Genomic DNA, 14,394 nt, shown 5'->3' on the forward strand with positions numbered 1-14,394 from the left:
CGCTGAATTGTTAGGGATGTAGATGAAATATACACGAGCGGCAAAATTGAGTTGAAGTTTATTACATATTTATTAAAAATTATAACTATCTCACGTATTCTAGAAAAAAGAACAATCTTACTTTTTTATATTAATATCTAGTCATTATTTTTTTATTTCCAAATTTTTAAACTTAAAAAAATAAAATTTTTATTAATAAAATAATATTAGTAGAAAGCACAGCCAAGGCCCAACAAATAAAAAATTTGGGTGGCTCATTTTCCCCCCTTGTGAAATATTTCATACTCCTGCATATGTACACAACTTTTCCCCATAACACTCTTCCACTCATCTGTCTTTCTATCTCTCTTGACATCTCGATTGGTAATTGAGATGCTCATTTTCTTGCATCTGATTATCACCTCTCCGTACAATTTTATCATTTTCCATCTGATTAAATTTTGGGTTTTATTTAGGTATTCAATCTCTAACCCACTCATTTCAGAATCTGTGTAAGTCTCAATCCAGTCGTGACAGGGCTGAGTTCTTGAAACTTTGCAAAAGGGATGACTACATTATTCGTGTTTGGCATCTTCTTCAGTTTGAGGATCTTATGGTACTTTTCTTTTTTTTTACTTGCCTTCTCTACAACTTGTTACTCCTTCTATGTTTATTTTACCAGTATGCTTATTAAAATTGATATATTTTGGTCAATGGATAGGGGTTTGCCATGTGGCTTGCTATAATTATATAGAACTATCTTCGCCTTATTCTTTTACCGAGCAAATGGGACTAGCTAATTCTCTATCTTATCTGATTTTAGTTTGCTTTGTTTTCTTCTTCTCTGCATCTTTTGGAACCAACTTTTCAATTCCTCATCAATTTTGTGAATAAAAAGAGTGGGATAGCTAGTTCTCGAGGAACCCACACATTTCCCAAAATTGTTAAACATAGTTTATTAATATTATATATTAATCTAAAGAGCCAAGTGACCGTTGTTGTCATAGATGCTTGTAGTGGGTAGCTGGGTCAAATTGGCTAGAAGACGTTCATGGATATCTTACCTTTTGTGTTTGAGTTTTATTTTATTAGGCAACTTGTATTCCAGCACTTCAAATAATTAAGTCTTCCTAGAACTAGTACTTGAAATGAAAGGTATCTTGATTTGGTACGAATTTGTCATTTGTGTGTTGGAAATTTTGCAGCAATATACAGAAAAAGAGAATTTTTTTAGTAATGCGGGCATTGCTTTCCATTTGCATCTATTTATAACTTGCTGGAAAAAAAATAACTACTGGTTAAAATGCACAATATCTAAGGTGGTACTGACTCCAACATAGGTACAAAATTATTTGAACTTATTATCATTTTGATTCACTGGTTTAATTTAAAATCTCCAATATGATAGCACAGTGTACGTTCTAATTGAATTGATTGCTCTACTGATATTTCTTACTGAATTTTGAGCCAGAACAATTTGTGTTTCTTCTTCATCCTCACCTTTTCTTTCAGGGCAATGAATCTACTAAATGAAATTGTGTTCAACTTCTTTACAGATTTGTAGTTGTTTGTCAAACATGTCTTTAGTTGGTTCTTCTTCATCATCATACAGAAATCGTAAGCATTACTCACTATCTGGAAGCAAAAAAATATCTGGCTTGTATGCATCTATTGTCAGTTCCAACAAGTCTAAGATATGTGTTATTTATTTTAGGTACTTCTTAAGAAAATGCCTCTATTTACGATTGTGTTTTTTCCTTTTATTTTTATGAATATGTATTTACACTCATACATTATCAGTTCTTTAATGTGTATTTATTCTATTGACTTTGTTTAGATAATGGATAAAAGCAATTTAAAGGTCTCTATAGACAAAGAGATTTAACGGTATCTACTGATTCCTTTTATGCAATTTAAAGGTCTCTACAAATGAAGAGACTTACTTATTATGTTTATTTAATTATGTATGTGTTTACTCATTTTTGACTATAGAAACAACTTATTTATTGCAAAAGTTATCTTTGGATTCGCAGAAGAAAGGTTTAAAATTTTCTGAACCTACTAAGAGGGTGATTGTACATATAGTTGTTGTAATTTGGCTTATCCATTTTTGTCCAAGGAATTTGCGTAATTGTTGATATAATCGGTCGTTTGACAGGTCTTTGAATCCTTAGTTACCTGAGTTCATGGATCCAGACATGTGTTATATGCCAAATTATGTTTCTTATTATTACATAGGTAATAATTCCTGTTACAAGGCTGTTGTATTTAGTAAAGTTCATTTGTTGGATTATAGAGCGTTAATAAATATAAGATCTTGGGTTTCTCCGTGTTGAGCATAAGTGCTTCCTGGTAGGGTTTGAACTGAAAGATGCGGGGTCTTAATTTTAGAGATCTCAGTGCTTCTTTTGATTGACCCTTTAAGTCTTTTTTATTGTTTATCTTCTTGGGTTTGTTCTTGTCATTTGGTTTGTGGTGCTTGATCACTGTACTTTGTTATACAAATTACATTTTAATATTTTGGATTTATTTGGATGAATTGGTACTAAAAAAGTTCATTCTTTTTGTTAGGTCACACACACTGTAGAAGGGGGTTGAATACAACGTTTACTACAATCAAATCGAAATAAGAACACAAGTAACTGAACACGGATTTTATTCAACACAATAAACTTTGTTACAATATGGAACTGTCCTCTCTCAGTGATGAACGAATTATCACGAGAGCTGCTAGGGTTATAATGAATAATATTTTCAATAATAAAAACACATATAGTGTAAACCCTATGTCTGTGTTTATATACTACACAGTTACAAGATAAACTTCTAATTGATATCGAATACAATTCTGCTTCCTAATATATATCAATCAGTTATCTTTTCTTCCAAGTATTCTATTCTTCATAGAATTCTTCTTCATACATATCTCTTCTTGTATTTGTCTTGATCTTCTTTCCTTTTAATCAGCCGCCTTCCTTATCTGAAAGTCTCCTTAAGTCCTGATATTATCTCCTGATAAATATCTTCTGACAACTTAAGTTCTGACAACTTAAGTTCTGATATCTTAAGTTCTGACTTCAGTATAAGTACTGATTTCCAGTTAAATACTGATTTATCCTATTTAAGTAAGATCTGAAAACTAAACACAAATCATATTAGACATGACATCACAAATACATCTAACAATCTCCCCCAACTTGTAAATTAGCATAATATACAAGTTTAACAGATATTTGATGATGTCAAAAACATTAAGTACAAATGCATGAGAATTTGACTGGATAACTACAACTTACAGTCCTTTCAGCTTGACCATCCTTAAGATCTGATATCAGCTTCAGTCTGTATACACTTCAGAATTTAAGCAGTTGTAGATCTTCGACTTGGCTTCAATTTCTGATCTCTTTGATGTCAGGAGTTGTTCTGAGATAGTTCTTCAAAAGACATCTCTCAGCATATTCAAGTTCATTGACCATCCTCCTTTTAGCATTTTTCAATTGAGCTGTATCTTCACCAGTTTGAAAATTAGCTGCTCTGAGATCATTTATCTTAGCTTTCCTTATATCCTGATCAAGTCTGATCAGATATGCCTTGTCAAACTGTAGATTGAATTCCACATCCTTATAACCCAGAAAAGTAGTTATGATCTTAGCAGTGTTAGGCTTCATTTCAACAATATCACCTTTGTGATCTTTGTACTTGGGAAAATAAGGGGTGTCAGACTTTACAGAGTAAAGCTTCTTCTGTCTTTGAATTTGTGACTTTAAATAACCTGCAACACCATATGTTAATCTATTTTTCACTTGAAGTAGGAATAGAACATGTTCCAGTTCTTCAAAATACTTCAGTGGAATAGGATTCTGCCTGATATGGAATACCTTTCCATCTTTCATAAAATGTAACAAGATATGTTCTTTCAAAACAGAATGGTAAACCATTTGTATAGATTCAAGTTGATTCAATCTTTCAGCAGTTGCTCCTACTCCTGGTTCACTTAAGGAAGTTGAATCATTGGTAGTGTTGTGTACTCTTCTTTCATCAGAACTACCCAATCCAGATTTATCTCTTGCTTCCTTTCCTGTAACAACTCTTGCTTCAAAAACACTTGTTGCAGTCTTCAAAGGTTGAGTCTGTTTAGCTTTGGTGAATCTTGGTAGGAGTATCTTTGAAGGTTTAACATGAGCAATGTCAGAGGTATCCTTTTCCTTAACTTCTGATATCAAGTCAACTTGAGCTATGTCAGAGGTTGCTTGCTTCACTGTCATTTCAGAACTTATTAAGTCTTGATTCTGAACAACATGAGCCATGCTAGAGGTTGTTTGAGAAATATTCTTTTTCATCAGAGTAAGACTAGCATCTTCTTCATCAATTATTTTTTCATCCATAACTTGCATATAAACCTTTAGAGGTTCATCAACTTTTTCTTTGCCCTTGGACCTTGGATCTACTTCCACTTGTGATTTGACTTTGGTTGCCTCAGAATTTGTTCTTTCTTTTATCACAATACCCTTAAGCTTTGGAAGTTTCTTTTCAACAACAGAAGCTTTAGATTTTGTCTTGACACTTTCTGCTTTGAGTCTAGCTTCTTCTTCTTTTAGACTCTCAAAGTCCATTCCTGGATTTTCTTTAAAAAATAATTTCTTTGAAATTTCTTCATTAAGTTCCAGATGTTCACCAGAACTTATCTTTTTACCAGTATCATAACTTATTCTTCTCTCAGTATCAGATTTTGTTCCTTGTGCAGAAATTTCAGTTGTATTTAATGAAGAACCTTTGCCACCTTTGCCTTGACCATGACCTCTACCCATTCCAGAGTTTCCATGGTCATCTTTTCCATCATCCTTACCCTTCAGTGATTGAACAGATTTGCATTTGGACTTAATTACTTTCTCCCCCTTTTTGGCATCAACAGGTAAAAGAAGAGAGACAAGCAATTCCACTAAGGATTGGATCTCATTGAGTTGAGTTTGATGAGAAGCTTGATTATTTAGAATTTCATCAATCTGAGTTTTTTGCTTCTCCTGAGTTTTCTCATTATAGGCAATTCTGTCAAAGGCAGGCTTGAAAAATCTGTTCTTTTCAAGTTTCACATTCATATCTTGCTGGATAAAGGTTTCTTGAATTTTATTCACCTTGGCATGAGTTGTTGAGTGTTGACCTTGAATGCGCCTAGTACTCAATGCAGTAACTCTCAGTTGTGGCTTAAAATCATCATTTATCAGCATTTCATCAGCTTTTGCCAGATGCTCAGCAAGAATCTTTTCAGTAGGAACAAAACTAACTGTGTTCCATTCCTTAGTCCACTTCTTTCCTCTAGGAGTTTCAATCCAAGGTACCGGTGCTTCCCCTCTAACAAACTTCTTGACTAAATCAGCTTTATTAACTGTTTGTTGAGGTGCATGTCCTGATGGACCACCTGCATCAGCATCTAGATTAGTAGCAGCTTCACCAGTAGTTTCAGCATTATCAGTATCAGAACTTATAGATCCAGCAGTATCAGTATCCTCTGATTGAATAGCAGTATGTGAGGCAATCGAGGTTTCAACATCATCCTCAAAATTCTGATCTGCAGCTAAGTTCTGATCAACAGCCAAATCTTGATTCCCATCTAAAGTCTGGTTTTCATCATCCATATTCTTAATTGGTGTAGTTCGAACATCTTCATTGAAATCCGCATCTTGAATTGGTGTTGTTGGTGGAGTGAGTTGAGTTGTTGGAGCTTCCATGTACAGAACCTCAGGCACAATCAAGTTATGAATATCAATTTCAGCACTTGTACCTGACTCGTCAATATGTACTTGTTCAATTGTAGGTGACATAGGAGGTGTAGGCACTCTGTCTTGAGTAGTTTCTGGTTGTGCAGAAGAAAGTAATGCAATAATAATTGGTTCTGTTGGGATCAGAGATTCCTGACCCCCTTCATTAGCTGCTTCCTCATCTTCTGAATCTGACTCAACTGTGTCCCTGTGAGCTCTTTTCTTTTTCATTTTCTTCAAGGATGGAGACACTGTAGGAGCTTTATCATCAGGATTTAGCTTTCTAAGCCTTTTGAGAGGCCTAGAACTCCCAGTTACAGTATCTTTTTTAGAAGAGACCTTCTCAGCTTCTACAACAACAGGTTCTGATATAGGAACTTGTTCCTCAGTATCTGACTCATCTCTTAGAATAATTCTCCTCCTCTTCTGCTGAGATTGAGGTACATTCTTTGTCCTCTTTGGTCTTGAAGATGAAGGCTTCACCGAATGTGCTGATGGTTGTGGTTCTGATGTTTGAGGTGGTTGTGTGGAAGTGGTATCAGAACTTTAGGTTGTAACAGTCCAGAAAAATCTCACGTGGGCTCCAGTATGGACCTAGGAAGAGGCAGATGGGCTTGCCCCAGAATAGACTCAAGGAAAAGGCACTTAGTAATAAGATACACAAAGTAAACTTCAACTAAGCTCAATATCAGAATTTGCTTGTGTTAAAAGATTTCCACATAAACAATTACTTCAAACATGGGATCTTTAGTATTTAAAGACTACTAGGTCAACATCTAGCACAGTTATCCTCATTGGATTGAATAGTCACAGAAACATCCATATCACTATCAAAGTTTAGAAATTCACATCAGACAACAATTAGCACCTAAGCAAATTTCAATTTAAGCACATAATACACAAAGATAGTAATATCTGTAAATACTAATCATAAAGTTTGATGTATCAGAACATAAACTAGGCAGATTTAGGAAAAGAACCTGAAACCATTCCAAGTTCATTTACCAATCTTGTAAAAGTAGCTTCACATAGTGGTTTTGTGAAGATATCTGCTAGTTGTTGATCAGTTGGAACAAAATGCAATTCCACTATACCTTCATCCACATGTTCCCTTATGAAGTGGTACCTAATACTGATGTGCTTTGTCATTGAGTGTTGAACTGGATTACCTGTCATAGCAATAGCACTTTGATTATCACAGTAAATAGGGATTTTATAAAATTCGAACCCATAATCCAGTAACTGATTCTTCATCCAAAGAATCTGTGCACAATAGTTTCCTACAGCAATGTACTCTGCTACTGCAATTGATGTGGAAATTGACTTATGTTTCTTGCTAAACCAAGAAACCAATCTGCCTCCAAGAAATTGGCAGCTTCCACTTGCGCTTTTCCTGTCAATTCTGCATCCTGCAAAATCTGCATCTGAGTAACCTATTAGCTTAAAGTATGATTCTCTAGGATACCACAATCCCAGATCAGCTATACCCTTAAGGTACTTGAAAATTCTTTTCACAGTTGTTAAGTGAGGTTCTCTTGGATCTGCTTGAAATCTTGCACAAAGACAGGTAGCATACATGATATCAGGTCTACTTGCAGTTAGATAGAGTAATGAGCCAATCATACCTCTGTAATCAGTGATATCTACTGATATACCAGTATCCTTATCCAATTTTGTTGCAGTGGCCATAGGAGTGGATGCACTTGAACAATCTTGCATTCCAAACTTCTTCGAAAAAATTCCGGTGTACTTAGATTGACAAATAAAAGTTCCTTCTTCATTCTGCTTGACTTGAAGGCCCAGAAAATAGCTAAGTTCTCCCATTATACTCATTTGATATCTTGACTGCATCAGTTTGGCAAACCTTCTGCAAAGTCCGTCATTTGTAGAACCAAAAATGATATCATCAACATATATCTGCACCAAAAGTAAGTCCTTTCCATGGTTGAGCTAGAATAAAGTTTTGTCAATTGTCCCTCTGTTAAATCTACTTTACAGAAGAAACTGAGCTAATGTCTCATACCATGCTCTTGGAGCTTGCTTAAGGCCATAAAGTGCTTTATCAAGCCTGTAGACATGATTAGCAAATTTGGGATCTACAAAGCCTGTAGGTTGTTCAACATATACTTCCTCTTCCAATTCTCCATTAAGAAAAGCACTTTTCACATCTATTTGAAAGACTGTAAACTTTTTGTGAGCAGCATAAGCCAAAAATATCCTTATGGCTTCCAATCTAGCAACTGGTGCAAATGTTTCATCATAATCAATTCCCTTCTATTGAGAGTATCCTTTTGCAACCAGCCTTGCTTTATTCCTTGTAATTATGCCATCACTATCAGTTTTATTTCTGAACACCCACTTTGTACCAACAACAGATCTGTTCTTTGGTCTTGGTACTGGGGTGCAGACTTTATTTCTTTCAAATTCATTTAACTCTTCCTGCATTGCTTGCACCCAATCAACATCTTGAAGAGCTTCTTCCACTTTCTTTGGTTTAGTCTGAGAAAGAAAAGAATGATAGAGACATTCATTTGATGTAGCTGTTCTAGTTTTAACACCTGCATCAGGATTTCCAATAATTAAGTCAGGTGTATGTGCGTTAGTCCACTTCCTTGCAGATGGAAGGTTATCTCTAGAACCGGATGCTCCCCCATGATCTATGCTGTCTCCATCAACATTTTCTGATGCTCCCCCTGAAATTATGCTCTCTGAGTTGGATCCTTCAGAATTTGAGTTTCCAGAAATATCAGAACATGAGTTTCCAGAATTATCAGAACTTGGCCCATCAGAACTTGATGAATCAGAACTTGAAGAGCCTATTATAGATTCTGATGCTTCTTGAGATGTGGTTGGATCTTCAATATGCTCCCCCGGCACAGGTGCATCTTGCTTTGGCGTAGTCATCACAGTTTTAATAACATCAGAGTTTAATCCATTAGAGTTTGCAGTATCAGGATTTAGACTTTCAGGATTTAGACCGTCAGGATTTACAGAATCAGTATTTAAAACTTCATTTTCAAATCTCAGTTGATCATGATCATTAAAATCTTCAAGTCCAGTAATCTTCTTATCATCAAAAGAGATATTGATAGATTCCATGACAACCCTTGTTCTTAAATTGTAGACTCTGAAGGCTTTTGTGGAAAGTAGATATCCAACAAAAATTCCTTCATCAGCTTTTAGATCAAATTTGGATAGCTGTTCAGGATGAGTCTTAAGAACAAAACACTTGCATCCAAAAACATGAAAATACTTCAGATTTGGCTTCTTTTTCTTCACCATTTCATATGGTGTCTTTCCATGCTTGTTGATAAGTGTTGCATTCTGAGTAAAACAAGCAGTCTATACAGCTTCAGCCCAAAAATAGGTTGGCAAATTTGCTTCATCAAGCATAGTTCGTGCAGCTTCAATAAGAGTTCTATTCTTTCTTTCAACAACTCCATTTTGCTGTGGAGTTCTAGGAGCAGAGAATTCCTGCTTTATTCCATGGTTTTTGTAGAACTCTTCCATAATCAAATTCTTGAACTCAGTGCCATAATCACTTCTTATGATTTTCAAAGAGTATTTGACCAATTTATCTAGATGTTTGACATGATTAATCAAGATAGATGCAGTTTCAATTTTAGTGTGCGAGTAATACACCCATGTGTATCTGGTGAACTCATCCACTATGACCATATCATATTTCTTCTTTGCAATAGAGATGACATTCACTGGACCAAATAGATCAACATGTAGTAGTGATAAGGCTCAAGAATTGAAGATTCAGTCTTGCTCTTGAATGCAGATTTTCTTTGTTTTGCCTTCTGACATGAATCACAAAGGCCATGAGGAGCAAATACTGATTTTGGCAGTCCTCTTACAAGATCTTTCTTGACTAGTTCATTTATATTGTTGAAATTTAAATGAGAGAGTTTCTTGTGCCAATTTCAGCTTTCTTCAATTGATGCTCTACTTAACAGACAGATTGCAGAACCATCAGAACTTGTTGAAAGCTTGACTTCATAAATGTTACCATGCCTGTATCCTTCCAGAACAACTTTGCCTGTAGATTTTCTTACAACTTCACAGTGTTCTTCAAAGAAATCAACATGATAACCTCTGTCACATATTTGACTTATACTTAGCAGATTGTGTTTAAGTCCTGAGACCAGAGCTACTTCTTTAATGATGACATTCCCAAGATTGATATTGCCATATCCCAGAGTTTTTCCCATGTTGTCATCTCCATAAGAAACACCTAGGCCAGCTTTCTCCACAAAGTCTGATAGCAGGGCTTTATTTCCAGTCATATGTCCTGAACATCCACTGTCCAGAACTAGGATATTTTTCTTGTTACCCTGCAATCACAAAGACAACTAATGATTAGTTTTAAGGATCCAGATTTGCTTGGATCATTTTGCCTTATTAAGTTTGTTAACAGTTGCAGCGGATTTAACATCAGAGTTTATGTTAACATCATTCTTATCAGCATTTACAGTATCAGACTTTGCATCAGAACTAACACTAGAAGGAATAATGTTAACTTTTTTTAAAGAAGGTTTTATTTGATAATAATCATAGTACAAACTATGATATTCCTTACAAGTATAAATGGAATGCCATAAACTACCACAATGAAAACAAGGATTTTGTGGTCTATATCTAACAGACTGACTCTTAACTCCTGATTTTGAAGGTAAGGAGTTATGTTCTTATTATTCCTGTAAAAAGAAGCTAGATGGTTAGAATTTCCATAGTTATAACATTTCTTTCTAGGAGCATTAGGAACAAGCTTATAATCATTGCTTTTATTCACACTTTCCTTTCCATTCCTATTTTTCCTAGGTGGCTTTACCTTGTTTACATTCTTAACATCTTTCAGTTTATGCTTAAGCTGCTTCTTAGTCATTAAGCCTATGTTAACTTCAGTTGGCTTATCCTGTTTTGGTTTGTCAGAAGTTAATTTCTCTTTAACTTCTGATTTATCAAATCAGACTTTACAGCTACAAACTTAACAGGATTTAACTTTGGCTTTTGTTTAACAACTATAGGCTCAATTTCTATAGTTCCCTTATCATTCTTATCATATCCATAACCTAAGCCCTCTTTCCAATTTCCACTGCTTAACAAATTCTGAGTTGTTCTGCCAGAGTTAGTCCATGTCCTGATAATCTCTCTTTCTTTTTCTAACTCATTTTTTAGAGATTCATTCATTTTAAGTACTTCATCCCTAACATAAAAGGCATTATATCAATCTTTCTGAGTTTGATGGAACGTGACTAACTCTTTTTCTAAATAATCATTCCTCTTTTTACAAGCAAGATTTTGCAGAAGTTAATCTTTCACATGTTAAAGTTTGATCTCTATAACTAATGAACATGGTTTCAAGATATCTTTTCAACAAAATAATGTCATCAGTATGAAAGGCATAAGTAATTTGAGGTACCTTTAACTCAGCAGCATCAGAACTGCTATCAACATTTGCCATTAAGGCATAGTTCACCTCACTTTCAGAATCAGAAGTGTCTATCCAGCTTTTCTTCTTTGTGACAAGTGCTTTTCCTTTGTCACTCTTCACTTTCTTGCAATCAGGAGATATGTGGCCTTTCTCACCACAATTATAGCATTTGACATTTGAGTAATCTCCTCTGTCAGACTTTCCTCCTCTGCCTTCAGATTTTTTGAAACCTCTCTTATCAGAACTTGCACCTTTCCTGGAAAACTTCTTTCCCTTTCTAAATTTCCTGTATGCAATCCTTGTGATTCCTTTCACTATAAGAGCATACATCTTCATCATCTCTTCATCAGGATCCATCTCAGGTAAGCTTTCAGTTTCTGACTCATCAACACTATCAGAACTTGATGACTCAGTATCAGACTTTGTGATGAGAGCTTTTCCCTTGCCTTTTCTTGAGGCAGCTACTTTGGGGACATCCTCCTCAGCCTTAAGAGCAACTGTCCTTGACTTTCTTCCATTCCTCTTGCTTGTTTGATCCATCTCAAGTTCATGAGTCTTGAGCATACCATAAATTTCATCAAGAGTAGTTTTATCAAGAGCATAATTGTCTCTTATAGTTGTGGTCTTCAAATCCCAACTTTCAGGAAGAGCTAAAAAGAATTTGAGATTAGTATCTTCAAGAACATATTCCTTATCTACCAGTGACAGATCATTCAAGAGTTTGACAAATCTATCATATAAACCAGTCAATGACTCATCAGGTTTTGAGTCAAAGTGCTCATACTCTTGAGTGAGTATAGTCTTCATGTTCTTCTTAATTGAATCAGTTCCCTGGCATCTTGTTTCCAAGGCATCCCATATCTCCTTTGCAGTCTTGCAGTTGATTACCCTGTTTGACATGACATTATCAATGGCACTATGCACCAAATGTCGTACCTTTGCATCCTTATCAATAGATGAGATATCGTCAGCTGTATATTCACTCTTCGCCTTTGGTATTGTCTGTGCTGGCTGATCTGCAACTACAACAGAGAGCTTGGTTGGCTTATGTGGTCCTTCATTGATTCTGTCAAGGTATTCTGGATCTATAGCTTCCGGAAACATAGACATCCTCACCTTCCATACGGGATATTCAGATGGTTTCAGTATGGGAACTCTAATAGTCTCATATCGATTATGGATTTGAGTCTTTGGAGGTTCTTCAGTTTTGGTAGGCTTGGTTGGAGTTTGTGTTTCTTCAGACATGATTGTTTTTGGATCTTTTCTGTTTGTGTGTTAACAGATTGCTCTGATACCACTTGTTAGGTCACACACACTGTAGAAGGGGTTGAATACAGTGTTTACTACAATCAAATCGAAACAAGAACACAAGTAATTATACACAGATTTTATTCAACACAATAAACTCTGTTACAATATGAAACTGTCCTCTCTCAGTAATGACCAAATTATCACGAGAGCTGCTAGGGTTACAATGAATAATATTTTTGATAATGATAACACATATAGTGTAAACCCTATGTTTGTGTTTATATACTACACAGTTACAAGATAAACTTCTAATTGATATCGAATACAATTATGCTTCCTAATATATATCAATCAGTTATCTTTTCTTCCAAGTATTCTATTCTTCATAGAATTCTTCTTCATGCATATCTCTTCTTGTATTTGTCTTGATCTTCTTTCCTTTCACTCAGCCGCCTTCCTTATCTGAAAGTCTTCTTAAGTCCTGATATTATCTCCTGATAAATATCTCCTAATAACTTAAGTTCTGACAATTTAAGTTCTGATATCTTAAGTTCTGACTTCAGTATAAGTACTGATTTCCAGTTAAGTACTGATTTGTCCTGTTTAAGTAAGATCTGAAAACTAAACACAAATCATATTAGACATGACATCATAAATATATCTAACACTTTTAAGTCTACATTTTTCGCTAAACAGATGTGATCTTGATTATAATATTGCATCCGTTATTGGTATCGAGTTCTTGTAAATAAAATTGGGTGTCTGTCAGTTTTTGTGGTTGCATCTATATGTATTTGTTCTCTTCTAAAATAGCGTATTCTTCGATGTGTAAGTGTGTTTATATATGGTCTGTTTTAGAATAAGATGATGTTGATCTAGGTATAAAGAAAGCTTTTTGATCTGTTCTGATGTTGTTAGGCTGTTGTTATGTTAGATTTGTTTATAGTCGTAGTGATTCTTTGATATGTTAGTTGGTTATTGAAGACTTAGTTTAGTTAATATAAATATTGTCGGAGGGAATTAAATTATGTATTTATGATTTGCTTTCTTAATTTTTGTAGATGTTTTCTTAACCAAGGTGGCTAATTAATGGCATTCTTCGGCTAAATAGATCAAAGGATTTGCGGAGTTTACAATGGCCTCTAAGTCCGGTGCCCACATTTCTATAAAAAAAACCAGAGTAAATTAAGCAATACAGGCCTTCCTGCACATGGGAAATCATCTAGCATTGCTCAATAAGTTGCATCTAAACATGATATCAATGAAGCATCATTTAAACAGAAGTTTCAGCAGAAGGGGCATATCAGCTCGTTAGCTGATAAATTATATTCTAGCCTTTCTCTCCATCACCTACCACAAACACCTCAAAGCAAAAACCCCACTGTGAGTGAGATGAGGGGCTCACTTGGAAGGTTAGAGGATGTGGAAAACAAAACATCATAGCTAGGAACTCCAAAACACAGTTTGGCTTCTAAAGTTAGTGATGGTTCCAGCAGCCTCGCAAAAACTAGTGGAAGTATCAAAATCAGTGATAAGGCTGATTTTGTGGAGAGTGGTAAGAGAAAAATGTGTAGGGGTAGTACAAGCACTGATATAACTAAAATTAGTACCATTTTAATGTTAATAAATATAATAGATTATGAAAATAAAACTGTTGTATGTTGTTATTCCTACAAATATTACAAACGAATAAAGATTTGTCTAAATATAATGCAAACAGTATGAGTTTTATTGGAGCGTTGTAACATAAATTTCATACAATACTTTCTCTTTTAGAACACCCTTGACTCTATTAATACAAGACAACACATCATTTTACAGAAACTGTCGTTAGAATTGAGGAACGACAACACTTCGTCTCACGAAAACTATTGACTAACACCTTGTCTTACAACATTATTTTGTAACTACACCGTTGTATGGAGTCATTTCAAACAATATATTTTGTTTTTGATACTGTTGATTATA

General features: G+C 34.9%; 1 protein-coding gene across 8 annotated transcripts; it reads left to right on the plus strand.

Moving 5' to 3' along the window:
• Window positions 1-244: 244 nt before the first annotated feature.
• LOC141682599 (uncharacterized) lies at window positions 245-14,157 on the plus strand. Of its 8 annotated transcripts, XM_074487291.1 has the most exons (5): window positions 245-363; window positions 456-595; window positions 1,536-1,693; window positions 1,817-1,866; window positions 13,488-14,157. In XM_074487291.1, exons 1-4 carry the CDS (start codon window positions 294-296, stop codon window positions 1,818-1,820), a joined length of 372 nt encoding a protein of 123 aa, XP_074343392.1. In that variant the 5' UTR covers window positions 245-293; the 3' UTR covers window positions 1,821-1,866; window positions 13,488-14,157. The 8 variants fall into 8 exon arrangements, 1 of the variants encoding a protein (XP_074343392.1); XR_012559852.1 differs by having other exon boundaries at window positions 258-595; window positions 1,592-1,693; XR_012559854.1 differs by lacking the exon at window positions 1,536-1,693 and having other exon boundaries at window positions 258-595.
• The last annotated feature ends 237 nt before the right edge of the window (window positions 14,158-14,394 follow it).

Source organism: Apium graveolens, chromosome 9, assembly GCF_009905375.1.
Source record: "Apium graveolens cultivar Ventura chromosome 9, ASM990537v1, whole genome shotgun sequence".
Lineage (NCBI taxonomy): Eukaryota > Viridiplantae > Streptophyta > Magnoliopsida > Apiales > Apiaceae > Apium > Apium graveolens.